Source organism: Cheilinus undulatus, linkage group 3 (genome assembly GCF_018320785.1).
Source record: "Cheilinus undulatus linkage group 3, ASM1832078v1, whole genome shotgun sequence".
Classification (NCBI taxonomy): Eukaryota; Metazoa; Chordata; class Actinopteri; order Labriformes; family Labridae; genus Cheilinus; species Cheilinus undulatus.
The window spans coordinates 19,954,680-19,981,991 of record NC_054867.1 but is presented as its reverse complement, the minus strand read 5'-3'; the positions used below and the strand labels follow the sequence as shown (position 1 = coordinate 19,981,991).

General features: G+C 39.9%; 2 protein-coding genes across 4 annotated transcripts in view; one reads left to right on the top strand and one right to left on the bottom strand.

Moving 5' to 3' along the window:
• The window catches only part of LOC121506886 (ataxin-7), a 43,973-nt gene extending 24,971 nt beyond the window's left edge, over positions 1–19,002 (top strand). For all 3 annotated transcript variants that reach the window (XM_041782879.1, XM_041782880.1, XM_041782882.1), the window contains 8 exons: positions 4,801–5,101; positions 7,996–8,339; positions 8,489–8,571; positions 10,312–10,592; positions 10,713–10,902; positions 11,020–11,141; positions 12,488–13,676; positions 15,987–19,002. In XM_041782879.1, the coding sequence (XP_041638813.1) occupies positions 4,801–5,101; positions 7,996–8,339; positions 8,489–8,571; positions 10,312–10,592; positions 10,713–10,902; positions 11,020–11,141; positions 12,488–13,676; positions 15,987–16,004 (2,528 nt within the window). In that variant the 3' untranslated portion in view covers positions 16,005–19,002. The remainder of the gene's footprint in view (positions 1–4,800; positions 5,102–7,995; positions 8,340–8,488; positions 8,572–10,311; positions 10,593–10,712; positions 10,903–11,019; positions 11,142–12,487; positions 13,677–15,986) is intronic.
• A 103-nt stretch (positions 19,003–19,105) lies between these two features.
• psmd6 (proteasome 26S subunit, non-ATPase 6) lies at positions 19,106–26,171 on the bottom strand. Its single transcript, XM_041783870.1, has 8 exons — positions 25,905–26,171; positions 25,364–25,569; positions 22,838–22,983; positions 22,529–22,748; positions 22,263–22,371; positions 21,980–22,148; positions 19,417–19,494; positions 19,106–19,323 (listed from the first exon to the last, which is right to left on the bottom strand). The coding sequence occupies exons 1-8, from the start codon at positions 26,047–26,049 to the stop codon at positions 19,227–19,229; spliced, it is 1,170 nt and encodes a 389-aa protein (XP_041639804.1). The 5' UTR covers positions 26,050–26,171; the 3' UTR covers positions 19,106–19,226.
• Positions 26,172–27,312: the final 1,141 nt, after the last annotated feature.

Here is a 27,312-nt window from a genome sequence, read left to right as displayed (position 1 = left end):
AGGAAGACACAAATAAGTAGAGGGGAACAGCAAAGGTGCACTGATAGATTGGTGGTTGGCTGAAACTGGCAGAATTTCATCCTGTTCTTCCCTGAACAATGATCTGCCATCCTTCTTATATATAACTGATTTTGCGCCTGTCTCAGACACTCACCTTAGCTGTTTCATGCCTTGCTCACAGCGAAAAAAACACCAACACTACAGCCACACACACACACAAGCTAACTTGTCAGCATTATGGACCTGAGCTGCCCATCAGCAAAGGAGGAAAAAGCTCTGAAACATTTCAGGATAAACACAGACCTTTTCCCTGCACTCGCTCCTTTTACCTGACAGCAACTCTCTGCTGGTGCTGCATCCACTCGACTGCACTGCCTGTATGTTTGTGAGTGCTCTCACTCTCTCACATAGGGTGAGGAAGTGCAATATATTAAAAGTGATCAACTTTGAATGTTGTTTAGTTATGATGAGACATTTATAGGACAAAACCTCAGCTTGCAAGCGTGGGATTAAAAGAAAGAACTGGAGTCAGACGAATCACCACAGGTTATTTTTAGATGACGTCACACAGCAGTGGATAAGAAGGGATTTCTGCATAGAAAAGGGCTACTAAAAAGACCATGTATTTAGCGGTTTATAACTATGCCAAGCATTCAAAGTGCAAAATATAAACATTAATTCTTAAGCTACTTTTGTGTTCTGGAACTAGTGAAATATTCAGGCACAAAAACGTAAAAAAGAAAAAGTTGACTAAACACACAAAGAATCAGCAGCAGGCAGGAATTACAGAATCTTCAGTGGAGAAGTGGTGTTGGATACACCCATGTCGGTTTCTGCAAAGTGGTGCGATTTGGTTGAGTACAGTGTTGTCATGGTTTAGCCAAATTAAACTCTGATCTTACTTGTGTTTCCTCAGCTGATGGCAATCTCACCAACCTCAAGTCTTTCTTGTTTTGATGGGAAATTCATCTCTTTAAAAGATCCAGATCATTTGGCTTAGCTCAGTGGAGTTGGTAGTTTGGCTCCTAAACAGCTCTTCATTTAGTAACAGTTTGGCTTGTGCAAATGTTGATTAAATAAACACAAAGGTAGGAGGAAAGGAAACTGGCGCTCAAACAGGAGTTAGCTATCGTGGCTCACATTAAAGAGCTGGTACGTAGAACAGACTTGTTCGTAAGTGGCACATCATTACTTGGTCGCCTGCACCACCAGGTTTATACAGTTTATAGTATATCGCTCTCAAAGAATGTTTGAACAAAATCTTTTTAAATAAAAACTCAACAGTCAGTGTTTGTTCGATTTAGCAGAAGAAAGTAAAGAGAGATAATCACACTCACTAAATACCATTAAATCACATTTTATTGAGGTTTTCTTCAGGCATTGGTGTTTTTGAACAATGTGTTGGTGTGATTTTAGCCTCAATCTTTGAGCTCATTCCTCGCTATTTTTTAATAGCTAGGTAATGATTGCTAGCAAGGCCAAGCTAATGGCAGAAACGGCGCCACTCACGTTGGTATTTTCCTCTCATTCAAACATCCAGGGATTCCCCTTAGCACCGAGCCAACCGTTTGACAGTGTGCAACAGGATGTTAAGGCTCCTCCTTTTCCTTGTGTCTGTTTTGTTTTTGTTTTTTCTCTCCCCCACATTGTTCTTCACTTCTCTTTTATTAGACCTCCACTGCCGCTGGTGTTGGCTCTCTTCTCAGTGTTAGTTCTGACGGTGTCACGCTGGGGTTTCCTGGTGTGAGTTTGTGTGCAGGGTGTGCTCTCGACTGTGACTGGGACAGGACAAGACTGCAGGGAAAAGAGGAGAGAGCAAGGGAGAGAAAAGGTAGCCAAGATGAAGGAGGGGAGATATCTGGAGTGTGCCACGAATGGCTGTGTAGAGAGGCCCTTGGGTGAGAAGAGAGCATTTCTAAAGGATTTCCTTGAAAAAAGGATATAGAGGGAGGGCTGCACAGTTCAAGAGTCTGTGTATGTGTTTGGGCTTGAAGCAGACTGGGAATGACAGCGCTGTGTGTGCGTATGTGTTAGTAGCCCCGCCACTGTTTCTGCAGCAACAAGCTTGTTTGTAGTTCACCTGCTGAGACTGAGCTTTGGCCTGCAGCCCTGTCTCAAAACTACACCATGTAGTTAGCCTGGTAAAGGTTAGCTAACGGGTCCCACAGCTCATTACAAGCTGCTGACACCAGAGCTTTGTAGTAGAACATGTTAGCGCTCCTTAAAATAAATGCCGTTTCATTCACTTTCTGCTTGTTGGTTGTTTTCTTCCTCACTCTTTGCTCTTTCGCCCCGGGCGCTGGAGTGTTGACAAGAAGCGGGTCAAGTTAACATTCAGTCTTCTTAGTTCATCAGCAGATAGCCTCCTCCCTCCCTCTCTGTCTCTTTTTTTACACAAACACAACAATTCTAAAAAATTACATAATTTTGGAGGGCATGAGTTATGTTATTTTAAGCCAGCCTGTTACCCATATCATTCCCAGAAAATGTCAGGCCCTATAAAATCTGTTTACATTTCAGGGATTTTTTTTTTTTTTTAACCTCTACACTATTTTACCATCAACAAGAAAACCCTGTAAGTCAGTGAGTGAGTGAATAAAATGTTCTCTAATTAAATGGAAATAACCCCAAATCTATTTCATCTGTTGAATTTTTTGAAGGGCCACATGATAACCCGGAAATAAAGTAATGATAATCAGAGCAACAGTCAAATATTTCCAACATTTTAAGACATTCATTAAAAACTGTAAGAGTTTGAGAACATCCACATGTATAATCACTCTTGGTCCTGACCGATGTTTTTATTAAAAATGAAGAAATCCTTTTGTTCTCTCAAACCCAGTGTTGGTAACTTAAAAAAGGTAAAAAAGAAAGTTGATGCTGCATTGTTCAGCTCCTACTGTAACTGCCTTCCCCTCATCTCTCTCTGCTTACATTGCTGTCTGCCCATCAGCCTCATATTGGACAAATATGTTAAATGTAGAAATGCATTGTCTTGTTAGCCAACCTAAAGAAAGTAAGATATCTATTGGAGAAATTATTAAGCTAATTGGTACTCATCTGTTACATATAGGCTACAGGCCTTCATAATCTCGAGATCAACTCTAGTCTTCGAGAGGGTAGTAGGTCTTAAAGGTAAGGCTGAGGTCACAGCTGTCCCTCACTCTCTATAGCTCTCTGGTGTGATGAGGTAAAATAACTCATAGCATGGACCAGCTTTCTTGTAGGATGTGTGACATTATGTTGCACTGACTGTACTGCCCTGCGTTGAGCTATATAGTGTTGGGCTATATAGTGTTTGACAGTGTTTCATGCAGCTGCTCAGGTTTATGGTGTTTGGTTTATCATTTGGCTGATTGTAATGTCTATGGGGTGGATGAGTGCTTGTGAAGTGAGCCACGCATTAGTCCCCCCCCCCCCCCCCCACACACACACACACACGAAACACAGCATTTCAGTCAATAATGATAAATTCTGCGATATTCTGCGTTTAATAGTGGATTATGTTTTTATTGGCCAGTTCTGCGATTCTGTTAATGTGGAAATACTTTTCCTGCTGCATCTGTGCACCAAAGAAGGTGGAGATGGTGTACAGACGGAAATACCAGCAGCTGGTTTGTTGCCCTCAAACTGTCTATTGAAATTGTATTTATGTTGAAATAAAATGATCGTTGATTTTTTTCAGTTGTAGAAATGAGTTTTTGTGATTCTGATGTTTTTCTAGCACCTTTATTGACATACTTACTTTTTTCTAGTCCAGTTTTAGTTAGACTAGCATACTAGCTTGACTTTTTCTGTGCTTTTGTGAAACAGCATTTGTTTTCTGGTTGTTTTTTCCCTCTTACTCTTTCTCATTGAGCTCAGGCGCCAAAGTGTTGACAACAAGAGGGTCATGTTAACCCTCAGTCATCTCAGCTCATCAGCAGACTCTCTCTCTCTCGCTCTCTCTCTCTCTCTCCACTTATGGTCACAGTCTGTGTGACCCCTCTGTGACCCTGGAGGTCCAGTATATCTGTTGGGGAGCCAAGTTTCAAGGCTTTAGTGTGGGTTACAGTAAACTTGAAAAAAGGGAAAATGCCTTAATGAGATTGCTGACCTACTTATCTCTTCAGTAGTTTCTGTTGTGGCAAAGTGATTTACCCAAAACTCAATGAAATTAGTCAGTGCTGTGAAGAAATGAGCCTGCGTTTCAACACAGTTGTGAAAATATCAATGAAAGTGTGATGAATGTGCTCCTTCGTTGTTGTTTGCTTCAACTAAAAAAAGCATCTAATGGGAGCTTCCTTTGACAGTCTGAAAAAAAATCTCAGATTATTGGTGATGCACACTGCAGAGATCAACGTCTCGCTGTGTTTTGGAAGCATGGGGTGTTGAGGTATTTAGTTTTTGATGCTTGAGCTGAGTGATGAGCGCTTTTTTTCATACTTCTATTTTTGTCTCTCCATCCACAACTCTGTATCAGCCTAACCTTTCCTGCTGTCATACTGCCTTTTATCAGTTTGCACAGTAGCTGTTCTGAGAAGCCCAGGCAGGAAATGAAGCTCTTGACCTGTTGGCTGGATCTATTTCTGGCTGAGCTGGCATGAATCACAAATGATGCTTATTTGTTGTCGAGGAAGCCTGCTCATTTCTGTCAGTGGAAGAGTTTTTCTTCCCAAATCTCTTGCCTTTTTCAAGACTTATGCCCCTTTACTGGAGTCTTGTTTGTTGTGTTTGATTAAAGATTTGTAATCCATAATTTCGATTAACCTAACCAGGTAAAATGCTTTAATGCAAGCTTGATTTATTCTGCCACTCCAGAAAGAAGACACAGTTCTGCCAGCAAACCAGCCTCCACCTCGCCCTTCCCTGTGTCAGGCAGGAGCAGGATAAGTGGAAGCAGTCTCGGGCCAGGGTTAGTCTCTGGATCTGCGGCAGTGGTGACCAGCGGGAGCATCCTTGGTCGACCTTCCACTGCTGGATCCAGTTTATGCTCCTCTACAATGTCGTCATCCTCCTCTTCTTCTAATCCCAAACTCCTAAAACCAGCCAAAGAGAAGCTGCCAAGCACTCAGCGAAGAAATCCCCTTCCACCTTTGAGGATGCTACATCCAGACAAGATGTAAGTATTTCTGAGCAGCGATGAAAGACTGAAGCCTGAAATATTGAGATGTAATAAGGACATGCTAATTCCAGACATTTTTGATACTGCGCTGTTGGCTCTGTTGTAAATAAGGCTTTAGTTAACTTAAACACAGTACATTGGGCACACATCAACAAAAATGACTCTTGGGTCCTAGGTTAATATACTCACAGGTGTTTCCACATTTACATATTGATGAAGATGCTTCTGTCCAACTCTGCACAGGGTTTGTACCAAGTCTTATGATAATGCTCAACATTAGGAAGGCCATTATGGAATTCGACATATCCATAAGGTTCATGCAGGGAGAAAGTTGAAGTTACAGCAGAAACATTCACACTTCTCATGGCAGGATGAACTTTTTTCCATCATAAAATATCCAACATTCAATACCCAACATTGACTAAATAGAGTAAAACATCTTTGCACAGATTTTTTCTTTTAATGCATTTCCCTGAACCCATGGAGCTTCAGTGAAAGAGGAAAATAGGTATCCAAAGGCTGTTTTCGTTAACATGTCTTAGGTGCCTAAATATTGTAGTTTTTTTCTCATTTAATTTATTTTTAATTCTCTCTTCTCTTAACATCGATAAAATGTTCTCATTTTTCTCAATTTTCTCAATAGTTGTTTTAAAATCTTTGTTTCAACTGTAAAACCAAAACCACATCTTAAAATCTGCATCCTGCTGTTTGGTATCCATATCAACCGTGGATTAGCATAATTATCAAGTAGGGAAATTCACTGCTGCCTTTTTTAAAGTAATAAACTCCCAAATCATATTCATCATAGCTGCATCTTTCCACCTCTCTCTTTCTCGGGAGGGATTACGGTCAGAAGTGTGAGGGGGAATTGACTTTACAATTTAGCGGCTTCAATACACGGAGCTGTGATGTTAGTCGAAGATTATAGATAAACCTCATCTATCAATATACGTTGTAAATGTAATGTTACCTCAGTTCTATAAGAGGGCATGCCATCAGAGATATCTGCTCCTCAGTTATAATAATAACAACTTTATTTATATAGCACTTTGAAAATGGTTAATAAAGTGCTTTGAAAATAAGCAAGACAAAGAACACAACAAGAAAGACATCCCCCACACCAAAAGACAGGGTTCCTGGAGATCCTTGAGATGTCTAAAGAAGTCTTAACTTTGACTTTTAAAATTTAACCCCATAGAAATTCTTTATTTTTACTTGTCAAATGGCACTTTGTCTAAGAAATGTCTTTATCAAATCATTGTTTTTCTGGCCAACTTTATATACTTTTGATCGTTTTTGTGCATGTTTGTCATGTTGTTCCTACCAAGTTGCCCACTAAAAATATGTCAAGGCCCCTGAAAAACTGTAATCTTCCTTTTAAATAATGAAGCTGTTTAGTATGAGGTTGGTTAGAATAGAGACATTAAATGTGCCAGAAATAATCGGATCTGGGTCTTAATGACCGAAAAATTCCCTCATAAGCAGTGCATTAAAATCAGAATATGCAGCCCTGGCCTAGGGTATTTTAGAAATCTCACATGCCTTTCAAACTGATGTTTCAACCGAAAAACATCATAAGAACCAAGGAGATGGATCATAAGAACCCAAGAACATATCATGTGAAGCTCAGAAACACTTAAAAAAACACAGAATCATAAAAATCTACAACCTAAATGAATCCAGGAACCATACAACATAAATAGAGACCTAGGACCAGAGATGTAAGAGCATATAAAATATTAGGAAGAGACAGAATAGAATAGAGGGGAAGAGAATAAAAACAATGAGACTAGATCAATCAATAATAAAGAGTTAGATAGTATCAAAATAAGAATGCAAAAAAAAAAAAGGATAGAAAAACTTAAATGAATATTAATGATAATATTAATCATCATCAGGTAAAACACAATAAAAAGCAAAATGAGGTAAATACAATAAAAGTGATGCCTGGGGGTACAACCTTTATAACCGAATAGGAGCAGAGAAGATACAGAGGCAGTAAGAACCAAATCATGGCATAAAATACAGAACAGAGCAGATTAGATATAAAAGATTTACAAATAAATAGGATATTAAGCAAAATTAGAAACAGAAAATTTGACAGAGTGACAATGCCACCTGGAAGTCCATTTTGATACAGATTGGTATCTTGACATTTGTACCTTAATCCAGCAGCCTACAGTTGTCTGTTTTTGTTAATTTACCCATATTACACAAACTCAGTTTCACAGTGCTTACTCCCAGGACTGAAGACATAATCCCAAAACAAAGCTTCTGTTTGTTTGTTCTCGGTGTACTTTGAGTGTAGGCAGCACAAAGACACAAACACACATATCCACTCTGTAAACCGTTAGCCTTCTTATGTGTGATCATTTTTATTTTGGCAATCCTCAAGAACTGAATTAGGTCACACAGGTATTGTTATTGAAATAAGGCCATTTTTTACATGATAGACTATTATGTTCTGATATTTAAAGTACTGTCTGATAAACAAGTAGTTCAGATTTGCCTGACTGCTGGGGCAGCAAGCTTGAAAATGATGGTTGCTATGTTTGCTTCTCGGTGAAGATAAAGTTACAGTCAGCAGAGGAGCACAAGAACTTTGAATTGCAAGACATGCTGTGTTAAATACACTTTCATTGCTGATCCAAAAACAATACTGTAACGTATACCTTGACACAGTCTCATCAGTGAAGTTTACTGATCTGCTGCCCGCTTTTTAACGTGAATTTTTGATAAATGATGGATCATATCAGGTTTGTGTTTTGTCCTCCCAGCCCCATCCATACGTGCACATTCATCTCTTATCATGCATTTCTCACCGGCTCCGTGTTTCTAACTCTCAGCTTCCTCCTTGCTGCCCTCTTCATCTCTGTAACCTTCTCTTCCAGCCTCACCCCGGCTGTCAAGGTGGAGAAGATGCATCTGAGGGTGGACTCGTCCTCTAAGCTGGTGCAGGCCGCATCTGCCCCCGCCACCACCTCATCCTCCTCTACATCCTCCTCTAGCACCACTGTGAGCTCCAACACTACCACCATCACCACTTCCTCTTCCTCCTCTTCATCATCATCAGCCCTTAAACCAGGCCTTAACTGTCCCTCCATACCAAAGCCTCCATTACTGGCCCCCGCTCAGATTCCAAACGGCAAGGGCCACCTGTCAGTCCTCTCAGACAAGGACAGCAGCAGCAGCAGCAGTGCCAGTAGCAGACGCCACATTAACAAGAAAGTTACAGGTACACAGCATCTCTATAATGATACATTAACTCTAAAGACAGAATAATGTTTTATATACCACATCTGTCAGCTAAAAAATAACTAGAGGTGAGTTGTCATACTGTTTGTAAATAACAAGTTCTTCTCTCATACTTCTCTGTACCTTAAGAGCGCGAGTTCAACCCAGATATTCACTGTGGCGTTATGGATATTACAGCTCGGAAACCATGCACAAGATCCCTAACATGCAAGGTAAGATAACTCTGCAGTGTGGTGTTTGGGAAGTACTTGGGAATCTGTTAATATGCATTGGCTGTCTGCCCAGGTGTTGTCGGTGTGCAAAGATAAAAGTGTCAGTTGTGAAAAGCACTTTGTTTGAAATATGCCTGCAGTTATTGCCAGTGGTCTCTCTCTTTAGTAGTTGGTGGCCCGAAAGAGAGGGTTAAGTAGCCCTAGGTCACTACAGGGCTCAGCGAGGAATATTTTGCTCCTACTAAATGAAAATAAAAAAATAAAAAAATAAAACCAAACCTGATTGGATGTCCATGCCAAACGTGACCAAAACTTGTAATCAAATTTTGGCTCAGATTTAAAACTAATGGAACTTTAATTTTTGTGTAATTTCTGCTGGGTCAGGAGCAATTCCTGTGCAGGAGCAGATTCTGCCTTACTGTTTGTCTTTCCACAACCAGATAGGTTGACCAGCATAAGCTTTCTCTGTTACGGTTGAAAAATCCCTGAGACCCTGTTTACACAACGTTTTTAGTAGAAAATGCAAATCTTTTGTTGCTTTTTGGCCGTCTGTTTACACGAGAACTGCGTTTTGGGTGCCTGAAAATGGAGCAATTTGGAAATGGGCTCCGGAGTGTAAAGTTTTTAAACGCAAGGGCAAAATGGCACTTTGGAGAAAACCATCATAAACTTGCATTCAAATAAAACAGGGAGTACACTGTTATGATGAAGCTTGTGGTGTGCTGGTTTGACTCAAAAACACTTTTCAGAAAGGCGAGTTAAAGACAGAGGAGGACAGAGCAGCAATCAGTGAACTCTCAAGCTTCTCATCACTGCCGGCTAAGAGCTCAGCTATCGTAGTATAGGTAGTAGATGTGCACACTCCATACAGGAAAAACAGATGGTACTTCAAGAGCAACACAGCTGTACAGAAATTGCGCTTTGTGGACTTTTCCAAACAAAATGGAATTAATTACGTAAGAGGATGGTTAAAACCTTTTTTCCTTTGGAGATTTCAAAGACAGACTGCGGCTTATAGACCTGGGTGACTTGTATTCCTATTTTACTGTACACGACACAAGCTCAACAGGAAGCAGTTGTCATGTCAATACAAAATTCTTCACTATCTGTGGAGGCAACTTTTAAATCAAACTCTTGCCTAAGCCAGTCTGGAGCAGAAAAGACACATTTTCCCGCTAAGAAAATCTTTCAATGTGGATTTTTGCTCTTCTCTTAATAAAAAAAATGTCCTGCTCTGATGAAGCTGCACCTATGGCTGCATCCACGCTAATCTTTTCATGGCTCATGGTTGTCCCAGCTAAATTACCTGTCTAGCTATTGCCTCTTTCTCGTCTGTTTGGTCTGGTCATTCTCTTACCAGTAACAACTGTTTCAGCTTTGAGCTTTGAAAGATTGATTTGTCTGATGACAGACATGGAATCCAGCCATTCTTTCTTCTTTGCAGCATTATTAGTGAACAATCATTTTGGGATTTATTGTGCAACCTCAGAAGGACCAATTTAATGCTGGTTTTAGCCTTTTATTTAAAATGTTGACCTGTATCAATTTGCTGAATTCCATCTGACCAGATTGTTTATTTATTATGAAGTCTTTTAAATGATTTCATGTTCATTTTTATCAAAGTCCAACATGTTTGCCATACACTCAAAAATTTTAAGTGTTGTGTCAGAATGAATGAAAGTGGTTATCATTAGTCTAGGTCCCAAACAATAATTCTGTTTTTTTCCTGTACCCCATCAGACACATTCCTTAAGCCAGCGGAGGGCAGTGCCAGGGCGGAGGAAGCGCTTTGACACACTGCTGGCGGAGCACAAGAACAGGACGAGGGAGCGGGAGAGGGAGAGAGAACTCCACCAACCCCATTCCCAGCAAAACCCCTCTCTCAGGGACCCACACCCCTCCTCCCACCTCGCCGCTGCCCATGACGCCCACCAGGTTGCTCATGGCAACGGCCCTGCCCCAGACACCACTAAGCCTTTGCCACTCAGCAAACCCAAATTTCACAGCCCTGGTCTTCCACGGTACGTCCTGTTTCGAATCTTCAATTTTGCTTTACAAATTGTGCTCTATATAGCCAGACTACATCAAAGAGGAAGCAGTAAGATTCAGCTGAATCCTTAATTCTTTCCACTGTCCATCAGACCAAACAGCAGTCATGGAGCTGGTACCACTGGAGACCCTGCTGTAGTCCATGAGACACCACACCATCCCCAAAGTACCCCTGATGGGTTGTCAAGACCCTCCAGTGACGAGGGAGAAAATGAGGAGCGCGAGGACAATGCTGACAAACTGGACTGTCACTATTCAGGTTATCATCCTCGGCCGGCAGCTGTAAGTGCATTTTCATGATTTTTATGTCATTTCTTAAAGATTGGATTGAACTCTATTACTTTCTAATTGTTCTGTTAAATTAAAACATAGTTATTTTTTTCCTGTTTGTACCCCCAGTACTGTACGTTTGGTAGTCGACTGTTTGGAAGAGGCTGTTACTCCTTTGACCGGCGGTGGGACAGAGTTCGATGTACACTAACCACAATGATGGACAAGCACGTCAACTCTCAGATGTGGAAGTGAGTCTTTCTGTTTCATGTTTTAAAAAGATTTCGAGACACTGCTGTGGCGTCTCTGTTTGCCTCTTACCTTTAAAACATTTCATACTAATACTGAAAAATACCAGAAACAAACTTAGAAAGGACAAGAGGTAGTGATTAGAGTTCCTGCTTGTCTGATCGTATATATCTTTTCTGCTGAGACGAGCACGCTGATACAGCATGCTGCACTCTCCATAATTATAGACTATCACTATATGATCTCTCCCTCCCTCTGCTACAAATATAAACCAAAAATGATCCATTCAGATCATCAAAAAGAGGGATTTCTCTTAAACAGATTCAAAATTTTCAGCACCATAAATACTATTTTTCCACTGTAATAGTGGCTGTAGCACAATCAACCAAACGAATTAAACATCAAAGAACGCGCATGAATGAAAGCTGTCTTGGTACCATAGACTCAAATTATTCAGAGAAATATCTTTAAAAGAAGTCAATTGGTCACATTATGAAAAAAAAATGAAGCAGTTGTGACTTTTTAAAGCAAAGCCTCAGACAAAAATAATGCTCTGGTTCTGCGCCAGAGGCAGCTCATAAAGGAAATAACCACATGCAAGCAGAGAAGAGCCATTGCTCTGCAGCAAAAAAGTTAAAACACGTTTATGCTCTTCTGAATTCAAACAAGTGTCGGGCTAAATGAATTATGTTAATTAAGTCCAAGGTATTTTGTGCCTTTCATTTGCAGCACCAAAAGCTTTGTTTCGATTCTGTTTGGTAGGTATCAGACGTGTTGGAGCTGTTGCAGCATTGGTACCAGCTTTCTTTACTCATTCTTAAGTGAATCTCATGCGTGTTGTGTAATAATGGCTGGTGGATTTTTTGGCAAAGTAAGAGGAGCGTGTACATGCAGTAGCAACATGGTGTCAGTCCGTTTTTTCTTTTGTTTGTGACTTTCCATGTCAGAAAGTTTATTTTCTTCAACTTCTGGTTCACAGCTGAAAACCTTTGATCCACTAATTTTCATGCATTTTCATTCATAAGGAGCTTTGTATTGGCTGTTGAAGGTTGACTGCAAGCGTGTAAAGGGCAGAACAGGAGGTAGACCTACATGCACACTTTTCCAGGAGGACCTGGATTTCTAGAGAGAACATTATGGGAAGATGTGCATGCTAGCATTTCATAAATCAGAATTATTTGTGACACGTGCCATTTTTTTGCACATTTCTAGTTTTAGTATGAATTCTATGAACTGTTTTATAAATGAGACTCCAGGAGTCATTGAATCTACTTCATTGTGTTTCTGAGTCTGTTTTCTTGACTGATTTGCAGTCATAGCTTATTGATGATATTTATCCTGTTTGCAGGAAAATCCCCTTGGCCTTGGAGAACTCCTCCTCTGTTGCACCTACGCATAGGACAAGCACAAATTCTCATGGTAGCACTCCCTCTTCAGGCTTCCTGGCCCCCCCTGCCACCCTGCCCCAGACTCCTTATAGCCAATCCTATGAGGGCAAATCTATGCTCTCCTATGGGACCACCTTGAATGCCCGCAGCTCCCCTCAGGGCGGGGCTGAGCACCCGGCCTACGGCATTACGCAGGCCCGACAAGTGTCTTCGTCGCCGCAGATGCCTTCAGCCCACTCGTCCTCATCCTCTTCTTCTTCAGCTCCTTCCCTAGCCTCAGGCCGGGCGCTCAAGTCCCGCTCCTCCTCCAGCAGCAGCACTACTAAGTCATCGTCGTCCTTCAGGCCCAAGGAGGTCTCCTCTAGCTACTCTGGCACAGTCATCCCGAACTCCACTGGTGGGAGCAGCAGCAGCAGCGGAGCCAACAGTAACAGTAGCAGCACTAGCTTCAGCTCGGGGAAGAAAAGAAAGAACAGCTCTATTCTGTCTTCATCCCATGGCCCCCCAGACTCCTCCTCCTCTAACGCCAACTACTCTTCCTCCTCCTCTTCTTCTTTCAAGAAGAACTGTGCAAATGTCGGCAGCTCAGGGAGCACTTACCACCACAGCTCATTAGGTCCTACATCCTCATCATCTCTGTCCTCTTCCCACAGTGGAGTCCACAGCGTGGGGCTAAACTGTGGCCCCACAGTGCGGACCAACTCACTCAGCCTCAAAGCCGAGTCTTCTGGAGGGTCAGCCGGCGGCTCATCAGGGCCGCCAGCTCGGGGCCCTCCCTCAGGCAGCCCTGCAGAATCCATAAAGCGTATGAGTGTGGTGATGAACAGCAGCGACTCCACCCTCTCCCTGGGTCCCTTTGTACACCACCAGTCCTCATCAGACCACCACACCAGCTTCAGCCACCACTCAGATGGGCGCCTGGAAGGCAAGAAGCGCAAAAGCTCTCCTGCTTCCAGTGGCATTAACAGTGGAGGTGGGGGAGGAGGGCTCGGGGGTGGAGGAGGGGGACCGGGGATGGGACCAGGACCGGGACCAGGACCAGGTAGACCCAAAGTGGCCAAGTCACCTGCCATTAACAACATCCATGGGAAGCATGGGCGGAGCATTCCAGGGACACCAGGGCTACCCAACAATTCTCATTTACATCAGGTAGGTTTAGTACACATAGCACATGAATATGAAATCTTCACTCAGGGATTTTCAGCATGAGAAGTGTTCTAGTTTCTGTTTGTAGTTCATTGATTTTCCAAGCCAACCAGTTACATATCAGCAGGCTTTGGTGTGTAGGAGAAACAGTTTGTATAGACAACAAAAGCGGAAGGAACATTATCTGGGCTAAAGGCATCCCAGCTCCAAATGGCTGTACTCTAACAATTATTTATCCCTAAACAAGTATTTGCATCGGATCGGCTTGATACTTTGTCAAGAAAGGCAGTCAACATTTAGATTCATTTCAACCTGAAACGCATCAGAAATGATCAAACTGAACTCTATTGAAAAATAATTAAAAACTTACTTTCTTTTTTTTTTTGAGTAAAGATCTGACCAAGCCTGTATTTTTAATACATACAACAAATCAACATTATGATGATATTCTTTGGCAATACCCCCTTCAATTATTGTCGAATCAGGATAAAACGTGTTTTTAATGGATTTAAGCGCTCAAGTAAGCCTCAGTAAAGCCTCTGCACAATTTATCCACTTCTGTTATGAGACTCAAGGAAAATGTAAAGCCACCACAAGGTGCCAAAAACAGCAGTTCCTCGAGCAACAATCTGAGGATGGCCCTGCATTAAAATGTCCATTTATCAGTACAATGAACATGCTTACAAGTACTGAAACAAGTTATAGCTCTTCAGCTCCTTTTTTCTTTTTTTCAATTTGAAATGCTGTACAGCACCTGAATTTATATGTCAAGCAACTGTTTGATTATGCTAAGATAAAAAGTTTGAAATACATTTAAGTAATGAGGGATGGGCTGATTTGACTGGCAGGTGGGCATGGGTTTAGGGGATTAGTGGGAGTGTAACGGTTTTCGTATTTGTCCTGAATTGTGACAGATCAGGGGTCACAGTTTGGTGCACGTAGTCACACAACGAATGTATCAACAACCATTGATAAAAGGGGGAAAAAAAACAACCAAATATTACACTATTTACCATCAATCTGGGTGTCAGTTATGTTCTTAAGTGTTTGCTCACCACTATATACTAGTATATATATATATATATATATATATATATATATATTTTCTTTTTTTTTTTTTTAAGGAAAAAAATTTCTGCTTTACTTTCTGTTTGTCATTGCTTCCGTAAAAATGCAGAAATTATATTTTCCTTGTACTTTTTTTTAGATAAATATACAGAAATAAAATTATTCTAAACTTGGGCCTTGTTTAGTGCAGTGATTCCCAACCTTTCTGCTCTGACGTTTCCACAATTAGATGTGCGTGTGAACATATATATATATATATATATACTTTTTTTTTAACCATGATGCAAAGGATAATGAATTTGGGCCAACGAAGAGGATTTAAGAGAATCTGTTAATTTTATTGCAAAAAAGTTAAAATTTACGCAGAAAAAAAGAGATTATATTCAGTCTACTTTAGAATATCACAGTTTAAAAAGTCAGAAATTTTGATACAAGAAACTCAAAGATTTTAAGTTTTAAAATTGTAGATTTACAACAGGGTAAAGTGAAACATTTACAAGAAACCAAACTACATTTTTGACTTTTCAGTTATATCAGAAATTCTGTGTTTTTGTTCATGCACATTTACAACTTTAAGTCATAAAAATGAACAGATCCCCTTTACTTCTTTTTTTTTTATAGTGGCCCTTAGACTGTCATGATAATGGATAGTTTATACATTGATCTCTTGTCAAGAACAAGTGTATGCAGGGGATTTTTTTTCAATGAAAACAATTAAAATTTATGTTTACTATCCCAAGTGGGACATGGGGGATATTAGCGCTCCTTAGATATCAGTATGGGGGGCTCTAAAGAGAAAAGGTTGGAAGCCACTGGTTTAGTGGACAAAAAAGCACACTTACAGAAACATATTCATTGTGTTAAAATATTCACTTTTATCTTGATATATGTCATTTTACCACTTTTTCGTGCAAGTCGACAAAATTCTTCACATTTTTAACTCTTAAAATGACAACTTCATCATATTTTGTGTGTGGTTTTTTTGTAGCTCTTACTAAAACTGAATTTAAAAAATAGTTTTCGTTTGATAAAGTTGAGGTTGTGCTGAAAAAATGATACCAAACATGAGCATGGTAAATATTTTCTGGGTGGGTTTAACTGTCAAAAGAAAAGAATTAACACAATGGCAACAATAGCCTATGGACTTCTAAGGGTTAAAAAATTAAACTATAAGTATTGTTTTATAATTAGTGTTATCAGTAGCAGTATAAGTATTAATGGTTTTGTTTTCTTGCTGTTCCTCAGCCAAAGGCTCGTCCCTGACAGCGGTGTCCGGCTTCTGGGAATGGAAGCAGCAGGCAGACGGGGAATAGTCTGGAGCAACCTGCTAACTGCTCCGGACTGCACGAGGCCTTCTAAAGTCAAACCCACATTACTCTCAGCTTCCCACAATCCTCAGGGTGGAGATGATCTGGACTGCCCAGTGAAGTCAATGTGGTCCTTACTATTTCTCCCAAAGCCATGTGTGTGTGTCTGTGTGAGAGTATGAGAGAGGGAGGTGGTACCATACAGGGAGCAGCAGAGGTTCTAATGAGCTAATCAGAGCCCCTCATGCAAGTGTCGTCCCTGAGATGTCTTCCTATCTGTTTGGAGGAAGGAGAAACATTAGCAACAGCAGTGGGTCTCTTGCTCATTGGGTTCAGGTTATGGTCTGCAGCGAAAAGTCGTCACAACGCTGAGCAACTGGGGAGACCACAAGCCGATCTCCCACGTGTTTGTATGAATGAGTTTGTGAATGTGTGTGCGTGAATGAGTATTGTCGTTATGTCAGATTCTGCTGGACTACTGGAGTTTCCGACTTAATTACACCCCCAGCGCCTGATCTCAGAAGCCTTGGATGGAAAGCAGAAGGAGCAGCAAACTGTTACTTTAAACACCTTGAACAACACACAATCACCTTGTTGTTTCACTTTCTGTTGGTCTGAGTCTCTCTGGCGGCACGATGAGAAACCTCGGGTCGCACGCAGGAGCTTGAGAGAAGCCCCATGGGACGATCTGGTCATTTTTTTATCCAGAATAATTATGCAAGTGTTACCTTTTTATGATTTCTTATGAGCTTTTTACACTGAACTACAAAGAGTCTTTGTAGATGTGGTGGAGACAGTTGTGCTTTCAAATGTGAATAGGACGCCTGATGTGCCCATTCGATTGAATCTTTTGTCAGAGAGATAGCTTGGTCTTTAGGACACCTGTTAATTTTCTGAATCTTTCCATTGTGCAAAATGAGAGCAACAGTAGACCTACCCCCAACTGTGAACAGCACTAAAGAACTACTTTCTCCGCAGGCACTGCTTAGTCGACTTCAGAGCTAGCCAACAGCTGCTACCAGCTTTGCCAACTACTTTTTTTTTTTAAATTAAAGGTGGGCATCAGGCTCATTAAGTGGTGAGGTTGCATTGCCTGTGTAGATATGAAGAAAAATCTGTGCAAACCATATTGTCATTGCCACAACTGACCTACTTTTTACCCCACGCAGCTGTGTGAACGTCCACAGCAGCTGTGGGCAGATGTGAATTGTAATATTTCCCACGAAGGGAATCAGGTATGGTACGTCTTAACTGGAGCAAACTTTATGCACGTCACCCGTCTTCTGTGGGTTCACTTGTCCCCTCCTGTGTGTAACCACTACCCCAGCTCTGGATGTTTAAACTTTCAATGCCTCGCCTCGAACACTAAGTGTTGAGAGAAGATTTGTCGCAGTAGATGGCCAGGCGTTTTACTCTATTCCTTTGTCAAAATGGAGTCTTAAATCAGGCAATACTTGCCCATCTGGCTGGGACGTTTGCTTCTTTTAAACGGTCTTGTGTGGGTTTTATGGTGCGGGATTCATAGAGATGGCTTCACAAGACATATTTAAACTTTTGGCAACAACTTTTCATTTGTGGAACCTTCACTGATGTCAGATAGGAAGAAGTGGAGTTGTTTTGTTTTTAAAAGAATCATTTAGCTTTTATCTTGTAGCCAATGTGTCAAACGAGTATTGAAGTCTCCCTATTTGAGAATACATATTTTGTTAACAAATTGTACATAGAGAAATATGTATTTTTGCACAGGCATTTTTCGTACAAGCTGAATATTTGGTACAATAAGTCATTATTTATTTAGTTAAAAAAAGATGAAGTCAGAGTGGTTCACTGCCAAGTCTATATAATGCAATATGCCTATATGTAGAGTGTGAAGCATCTCATGAATCGTGTACTGAAAACCTTTAAGGAACAAAGTGTTGCTGCTGTAGCATGTTTCTGTGTGACAGAGGAAACCTTTACTCACGTTTCAAGGTCTCAATCACATGTGCTTTTACAAGACGTTTTATGTTGCCTCTGAATCAACACAACAAAAAGAGTTACATTATGACCCAATTAGCCTGTGATTTTGAAATGTCCTGCAGGCTTGAAGCTGTGCCCTTTGTGTAAGCGGTTTCCATGGACTCTTCAGTCATACACTTTGTAGACCTTAATCACATTTCATGATTAAAACACGTGTTCTTTTATAAAGGTGGATGGGACTTAAGCAATCATTGCAAGGAAGAGGAACACTTAAAACGGTCCAACTGCTTGCATTATTGTTGCCAAACAAGTAAATTGAATCACAGCTTTGAAAGAAATAGTTTGCAGCTTTTAAAAGAAATATCAAATTAAGAAAGTGCCTGAATTTGTTTCACCCTGACTGTTTGAGGACAGTATTCTTTGGGTTGTTTTACCTTACTTGAATGTTCGAAGTGTTTAGGACTTTGCTTTTAAATCTGCCTATGAACCCTACATGTGGTAAAACCTGAGCTTGTCAGCTGCCCATTATGAAACACTTTAGTATTGTATGTTTTTCTTTATTGGGGGGGGGTTATCGAAGTTTTCCAGACAAGACGTCAAAGATTTATTGTCAGCCTCAGTGTGAGGCTTTTGGCCTCCTCTGGTTTACTGGGATATTTGTACACACAAAAAAAACCTTCAATCAAGTGTTTTTGTTTACCCTCTAAGTCAACAGACATCCCAGAAATGTTTCATGTGAACAGAAACATTGGGTGGATGTTTTGTTGTTAGCACCATAGACTGGGAATGTGAACGTGAGAGAGAATACAGCTCGTGTTTGGGAGGAGAAATAAATCCACCATTCATACTATGTAAAAGTGTGTATAGATTTCTTTTTGTATACATTATCAGAATCATTTTCAGCTGGACTTATGTATTGGCTGCTATGTAATTCATGAACAAAACATAGGTTAGAATTAATATTTAAAGAAAAAAAGATTGTATAGTATATTTGTTTTGTAACAAGTTTCTGTAAATAAAATAATTTATACTGCTATTTATATGAAACCATGTGTCTGCCTCTTTCCTACTAAAATAAAAAGTCAAGAATGCAATCCAAACAGTTAAACAAATTTTTATTTACACATTATAAGAGTTGCTTTCTCAGACAAACTACAGGGTCAGATATACCAAGAACAAAGATGCAAGTCTCCTTGCTGTGATGAAAATATGGCCACAGTTACATGTTGATAACTCTCGACAGCTTCTGGACTCTGTTGAGCAGCAGGTCGCCTTTCTTGATGGTTTCCTGGTACTGCCAGTTTTTACTATCAGGTCTGAAAAGAAGGACAAGAAGTTGTTAACAGTTCTGCCGTCATTTAGTGACTCAATTTTATTATGTATTGAGGTGTTAAAAACAAGTATATTACCTATTTGTTTCCACAATTTCATTGACTTTGTCAATTTTACAGTGGAGTCGGCCAGCAGCTATGAATCGGGAAAGTTCCCTGAAGAACAAGAGAAGAGTTTGATCAGTGAACTTGAACAAAAATAATTGAAAACTTAATTCTTACTTGTTGATAGTTTATCTATTCCTTTTCAGACAACAGTTAGATTGATAGCATGGCTTACAATGTATTTTCTTTATTTTACCAGTAAAGCCCATTCGTGGTATCAGGTTGCCAGCAATGAGCTACATTAATTTAAATTAAACTTTTTTACTTCACAAGACTTAAAAATGCTTTTGATTTTTGCTGTCTCTTCTGACTATGATGCTATAACTGTACCATTAATCCTAAATTTGTAGCTTTCAGTTACATGACCTAAGGAAGCCTGTAGGGCAGAAATAAATATCAGAAAACTATATCAGAAACTAAAAAGAGCTTCAATTAGTGCTAGCTACCATTGAACACTTTACAGCCCCAGGCATTTTATTCACCACCTTTTCAAAACATTTTTACCCAACCTGACACTCGCAGAAAAACTGAGACATTAATTAAAACGCAACTCTAAGATTTTGTCACTACAGACCCTTACACAGTACTGGGACATTATTCAAATCACTTAAACCAGAGAAGTTTGAGCCAGAACTTTGCTTTGATGATGTTTCTGTACCAACAGGTCTACAGCGGAAGAAAACCCAGCCCCCTTCACAGCAGTCCGGGTGAAAAGTCAAGTCAAGGGCAAGAAATTCTTCATCAGTATAGAGGAGTGTTTACTGGCCTACTTTAGCCAGTTCATGATACCTAACGACAGTCTCTGGATCATTCTCAGCTGGTGTTCTGTAACTATAATGTTAATGTTAAAACAGTCATTTGATCCAGTTAACACAATATTTGACAGGGTTAAAAGAAGTCTGCTCAGTGTAGTGATGGGTCATGCGCAAAAGCTGTGGCTCTGAGAGCCGATGCTCTTTGTAACCTACTCTGTAGGACTCTTTCAACTGCTGAACGGCTCTTTATGTAGGATCTTTTGTAGCCCTATATTTTACCTTAACTTTACAAAAAACAATGGTTAGTGTGTTGAAAACCCTTTTGCATTCAGTGTTTTATGAGAAGCCTATTAATTGCCTAATTTTGTGCATTTATTCTTTTCGTGCATTTATTCTGTTACAAAACCATTCTTAGGTTTAGCATTTAAATTCCACTGGTTAGGGTTAGAATTAATGCCGAGTGGATGTAGATGGGCGTTTGCACATGTGCATTACAAATTGGGTTTCCAGGACAGATGGGGTAGCAACATCCCCCTCTCTGTTTTCACATAATGGTATAATCCTTTATCCTCACATGTGATTGGCCACATGGCTGCCATGCTAGCCAATCAAAACAAAGATCTGACCAGAGCTGGGGCTGAGCACTATGAGAGCTAAGCAGCAAAAGGAAGAAAAACTGGGAGCTGGCTCTCACTCTATGCGAGCCGGCTCTTCTGATTCACTACAAAGCATCGGCTCTCAGGGCCGCAGCTTTTGCACATGACCCATCACTACTACAGAGACATTGGAGCATCTGTTAGTATTTATGTGCTACTAACTCTTCTTTGGGGTTTCTTTCTCTGATGAAGTTCTGTTAAAGTATAACCTGGGCTTGCCTCATTAATTACTGAACATCCATTTTCTTTCATTAAAAAATAATAGATAAAATAGAAAAGAAACACGCAGGTGGCAACCAAGACTGTCAAGTGCTCTGCAGTGCACATTGGTAGGAAACAACTTTCCCACTAGGGGGCGGTTTCCACAGGTGTGTAGCATCATGTGAAAGCTTTGACTAGCATAGCCTGTGCATCAGATGAATAAATCCCAAATGATCAGAAAAAAAAAAGGAATTGTGTGCCATGACACCTATCACTGATTAGCACAATGCTTGTAAATTAAAGTGGATATAACAGAGCTTTGGCAGTAAACTTCAAGCCCATGTACAGATACTGCATGTTTTTCTTTTAACATTTTGGCTTGGTTACTGCTCTAGGTTTCAACAGAATTTAAAACATCTGGTTTGAGTCATTAGAGAACAGTTATCTCATTATTAATGTAACAAGAGGAGGGCTATGCTCCGCCTGCCCATATTCAGACCTGTGAGAAACCAAGTAAGAAATAACTTAAAAATTGTTTAAAAATTCAAAGAATGTTTGCAGAAGCTTATCTTACTATAGTGCCAAAAACTGCTAATCAAGGCTGAATAAGGTGAGTAGAGGACATGATTCAGGTCATTGCTACCTTGATATTTGGCCTCTGTATTGTTTTAGTCATGTTCTGAAGCGGTTCACTTACGCAAGTACAGAATTTCATATTTAACCTAGTTCTTAAAATGCAAAATCAATGGCCACCCAACATATATCAACATATATCTAAAAATATATCATTTGAGATAGTATGTATATGTTCTCCAACCGCTCCCTGCTCTGTAATGCTAAAATAAGTAAGGGTTCAACCAGTGCAGATGATAATTTTGCAAAAATCTACTGAGGTTGTGGCATATGAACGTGTTGTGCACTCACTGGTCGATGAACTCCGTGCTGACACCGAAGGCCTCAGCCATGTAGCCCAGGGTGAGGGAGCGATAGGACTCCAGCAGCTGGCTGTAGGCCTGGATCCTCATCTCCCTCACATAGTAACGATAATGTGGTGCAAAAAGCCAGTCCTTCTTCATCTCCTGCTCTACCATGGCTGTGGGAAAAGAGAGCAAGCCACTCATTCATAAATGAACATCACAACAAAAATTCTTTTTGCTTCTTTTTTATCAAATATATATTTAAGATGAAAGGAGAACATCTTCCTCACCCAGAGACTGGAAGAAAACAGAGTAACGGCACTCATAAAGGGAGAACAGATACTGGCGAACAGCAGGCAGACTGTGCAGCACCTCCAAGATCTCTGCTCCCTTTATCACCTGAAGAACAAAACATAATGTTTGAACAAAAATGCAGACTTTAATGACAACTGCAGATGCTCACACTCATGATCTTACTGAAAATATATCAAAGATCCTCTTAATTCACAGAACCCATTAAAACCGATCATTTTCAAAAAGTCCTCTCTTTTGCTACCTTCTCTCTGAGGTCGGGCCTTTTGAGGGCGATCATGCAGACGTAAACGGTGTAGGTGACGAAGGTCTTGTAGTCCATGAGCTCGTATGAGGTGAAAGTGGACACTGTGTCGAGGAAGAGCTCAGCAGCTTGTTTGAAGTCCCTGATGGCCACACAGTAAAGGCCCTGGTACACCTTAAGACGATTCCTCCGGTCCCAGTCTCCCCCCTCCTCGATGAGGCTGTGGGTACCAAGACATGGATAAGTAATGAAAAGATTACTGACACTGTGGATGGAAACAGTTCAGAACAAGGAATAAAGAGCCTTCACCTCTTTGCTTTCTCTGAGTTGCGTGTGATGAGGTCGCTGTCCATGTAGAAGAGGCCAATCCTCAGCAGGTAGAAGACGATGTCTAGTCTATGACCCAGAGCCACCGTCTTGTCATAAGTCTTCCTAAAGGCTGTCAGGGCGCCCTCCTGTGGTCATACATGACAATTCAATTAAATCTGCTACTATTGGACTATAAGGGGGGCAGCTATGACTGGGGCATGTAACCACCTCGATCAAGCAGAAAACTGAATGAAAAAGAAATTAATAAATCTAACACTCACTCTCATCATAATCTACACCCACTTTCACAGTATTTCAGACAGGAATTAATGACCATCATGATGTAATGTTAAGATGTATGGCATCAAAAGACAAACACTAGCCATTTTAGGGAATCTCTAGTCAAAAATAATGACAGCCTTATTTTATAAGTAATGTGAGCTTAGGTCTTGTTTAACATCATGATGCAAGCAGGGTGGAGTGTTCCCAAGTAGCATTTAAGATCTCAACTCTGATGAAAAGCTGTGTGATTAAATACCTGATAACCTGATGTCTTCTGCAATCTTCACAATTGGCCAAAACTAATGACGCAAACACATACTAGCCTGATACAAAAATGAAAACTGGCTGACTTAGATCTTTGAGGAAAAACAGCATTATCCCTCAATTTAGAAAAACACACAGACTAAAGTCTGACAAGTGCAAGCATACAAACTACATACACTGCCAATCCAAACTGAACATAACTGTCACAACTATAATGATGGATGCGGTATCAACACAAACTGATGAAACGGTCATGATGGCATCACAATAGATAAACTCTTGGTTTGTTCTCAGCTACAGTTAGCACTTTGACTCCTATCACTGTGGCCATTAAGTTTAGCCTGGATTTGCAGATGAGTATCAGTGGTATCAGTAAGGCAACTGGGCAAGTTCTTTTACTTCTATTGTTTTTTAAGGTTACCTCATAAATGCATTTTACAAGCAATACCACAAATACATGGTTGCATTTATTTGGTGGTTGATGAACAATAAGTCAAATCAAACAGCCAGTTAAGGCGCAACATTTTGAGATGGGCCAGATCCGATTCAATCGGGTCAGATATTTACAGTATTTTTATAGAGCGGATACTGGACTGTCAGTGCTGATCCACGTCACTGATCCAAATTTCAAAGCTTCCACTGGGCCTTACAGTACATGCGCCACGTGGTAGTAATGTCACCATCAGCGTAGTAGAGAGCGATGAGACAAACAGCTCAGCTTGAGTCCACTTATCATATTTCACTTTGATACTAAAGAGCGGTCAGATAGCAACCAGAACGTCACTTGTTTGTGTTTCTAATGTGGAGACTACTCTGTCTGTGGCTATGATACAAGCTGCAGCTGCTCATAATACAACAGCCTAAACAACGGTTTTGTACCTCCAACAAATCCTTCAAAATAAAAGTCTGCTAAAAGTTGTTGTTTTCCTCAACTTCTCTGAATGTGAATGCCCATATCAAGAAATTTTGTGTTTAGAGTAGCAGCTGGCACTTAAATGTCTTTTTTTTTGTTTGACAACTTCACATTTGTTGCCTCCTGATGCAATAGTCTCTAGAAATATCCTGTTTAGTTGATCATTTTTTAACTTTTCGAACAGCGTTTTTCATTTTGTAAGTATCTATTTCTACATATTAACTTTTTGTACAAAAACACACTTTTATTTTGAATATTCAGTTTGCTGCAGTAGCTCTATGGTGCTGCTGGTTATGTACAGTTGTTGAGAACATCTTCCTATTCTTCTTAAATTTATTGGGAATAATATCAAGTTTAATGCATTTAAACATATTTTCGGTCTTTGTATGTTATATATATTTTTGAATACTGTTTCAAGTTTGCTAAATCTTTGTGTAACCTTGCATATAATACCACCACCAACAAAAAGAGTATTAATTCTAATTTAAAAACATATTAGAAATAATATTGGCTATCAGTACATAAGAATCAGATGGGGATGGAAAAAATGGACTGGCTCTGTAACATTTCATATTCAAACTGAATGTCACAAAGGGTTAAAGGCACCAGAGATGGAGAGGATAGACAAATACAACATACGGTAATTATCCAAAATAATATTAAAAAACCCACAAAATTGGGCCCCATTAATATATAAACAGCTTAAAAAGGGGGAAATCTCAGAGACATAGGTATATATAAACTAGGCCTGGGTACTCAGGATGGTTTGAAAAATCTAAAAGGCATTCACTTCACTTTTACATCAGTACAGGTCTTTTTTTTACCTGCCCCCCATAATAATCCTGTTGTCTCTCCATTTGAATATGAACACTATTCCTATGAGACTGAAGTTATAGGAAGTACCTCAAGCTACTCTAGTCCTCAGATGTTGTAATATCAGAGTACCAGTGTTTCAGGTGTGTGACTATGTGTCAATGGTAGATAAATTACTAGGTTCTCATATAAAGGACCCTTAATTAAAAAAAAGTTGTGTACCCCACTTCTAAAAGGTATGACCAAGGAGTTACCTTGTCTCCAATCCTGATCAGATATTCAGCTTTGGCCAACATGGCGTCACGGATCTCGCTCTCTCCCAGGTTCTTCTCTGCATCCTCCAGCACATCATCCAGCCGCTTCAGCTCCTCCTCGTTGGCCTTTTTCATTTTACTCAGCAGGTCACTGTCCAGCTGCCACTTCAGCTCCTTACACAAACCCTCATAATACGGAGCCATGTCTGAAGAAGAGGGAAGACAGTTCTGTGTGACACGAGAAGTAATTCCAAACAGTTCCTGTATCAAGTATCCTACTATTACATCTCACCAATGTTACCTGGCATTATACAAAGCTTTAAACTATCTTCACTGTTTTGCTTGTTGGCTAGCTGACGTTTGCTGAAAAACCTAAAGTGCTAAAGTTTCCTTGATAATTGTGTTGTTAAAGTACATTCTTAGAGTTTGCCATCATCTATGACACGCATATGAACTTAGTTAAGCATAAACATTGAAGACGTTTATTTAGTTTTGGCCATAATAATGCAGCCGTTGACATGACAGTTTTATGCTAACTCACTGTTAGCTTTGATAGCATCCATGAGCTCCGTCTTCACTTTAGCATCCTGTCGGTGACCGTCCATCGTGAGCAGAAACTTCAGCTGTGCTATCCTCAGGTCAGGGTTCTTGGGCAGACCCTCTTCCTCTAGATTCTCAAGCGGCATTTTTGTGTAATATGACTGAAACAAAGATGGAAACTAAAGGTTTTCTTTGTGTAGATGTAGTCCACTACTCGGTACCCGCTAGTCAACGATGACTACGGAAAACACTGAACAGTTGTTTCCGCCGGAGCGTCTGAAAGCGACGGGAGAAAAGAGCGGAGGAGAGGCTGAAAATAACAGCCTGTTAAATGTTTACTGCCCCCTGCTGGACACAGGTGAGAACCACACCACTGTCAGCACCTTCACTGCTTCATACACTATATTGACCAAAGTATTTGACCACACCTGTTAATTATTGAATTCAGGTGTTTCAATCAGGCCGTTGCCACTAGTATATAAGATGAAGCCCTTAGCCATTCAGTCTCTATTTGGACACATGTGTGACACAAAATCAGTCATTATGAAGATTGCAAGCCAGGCCTTCTCATCTGACATCAGTGTCCGACCTAATAAATGCTCTACAGGGGTGTCAAACTCAGTCGCAGCAGGGGCCAGATTCTGGATTCAGGACTAACCTGAGAGCCTAACAGCACACGTTTTTAACCATGAACTGTCAACCCTGTTTCACCGGTAATAAAATTAGAAAAAAAAAAATCTTAGCACTGATGGTTTTGACATTTAAAAAGTTAAAAAGATACATTTAAAGGCTCACAGTCTGAGAAAAGTAAATTTATTAGTTCAAAAAGGTCAAAACGTGAAATTAAAACTGGAAAATAATGTTTTTTAATGTCAAATATATTAGAAAGAAAGTAAAAATCATGAGTTTAAAAGAACAAATATGAATTCAAATTTGTAATAATGAAATTAAGAGTCAAAATATGATTCAGAAGTTTAAATTGTGAGTTGAAATCTAAGGTAAAATACAAAATAGTTATTTAAAAAGGTCAAAATATCACTTAAAAATAAGTTATGAATCTTAAAGCTTAAAATATTATATGAGAAGTCAAAATTATGAGTTGAAACTCTCAAAGTATGAAATTAAAAGTCAAAATCCTAAGTTTGAGTCCTAATTGTGAGATGCTAAGTTGAAAATGTGAAATTAAAACACAAATTAATTTCTTTTCCCAAATTTCTGAATTTTTATCTAAATATTTTTACTTCTTACTTTTTTGGATTTTGTAACTTAACAAGGATATCTTAAATCATCAAGGATAAAATCACATTTTTATACTTGAGGAAATCTGCAGACCTCATACTGATGAGCCAGTTATAACAGAAATATGAGATCATTTTGCGGGCCAGATTTAACTGTTCCACGGGCCAGAT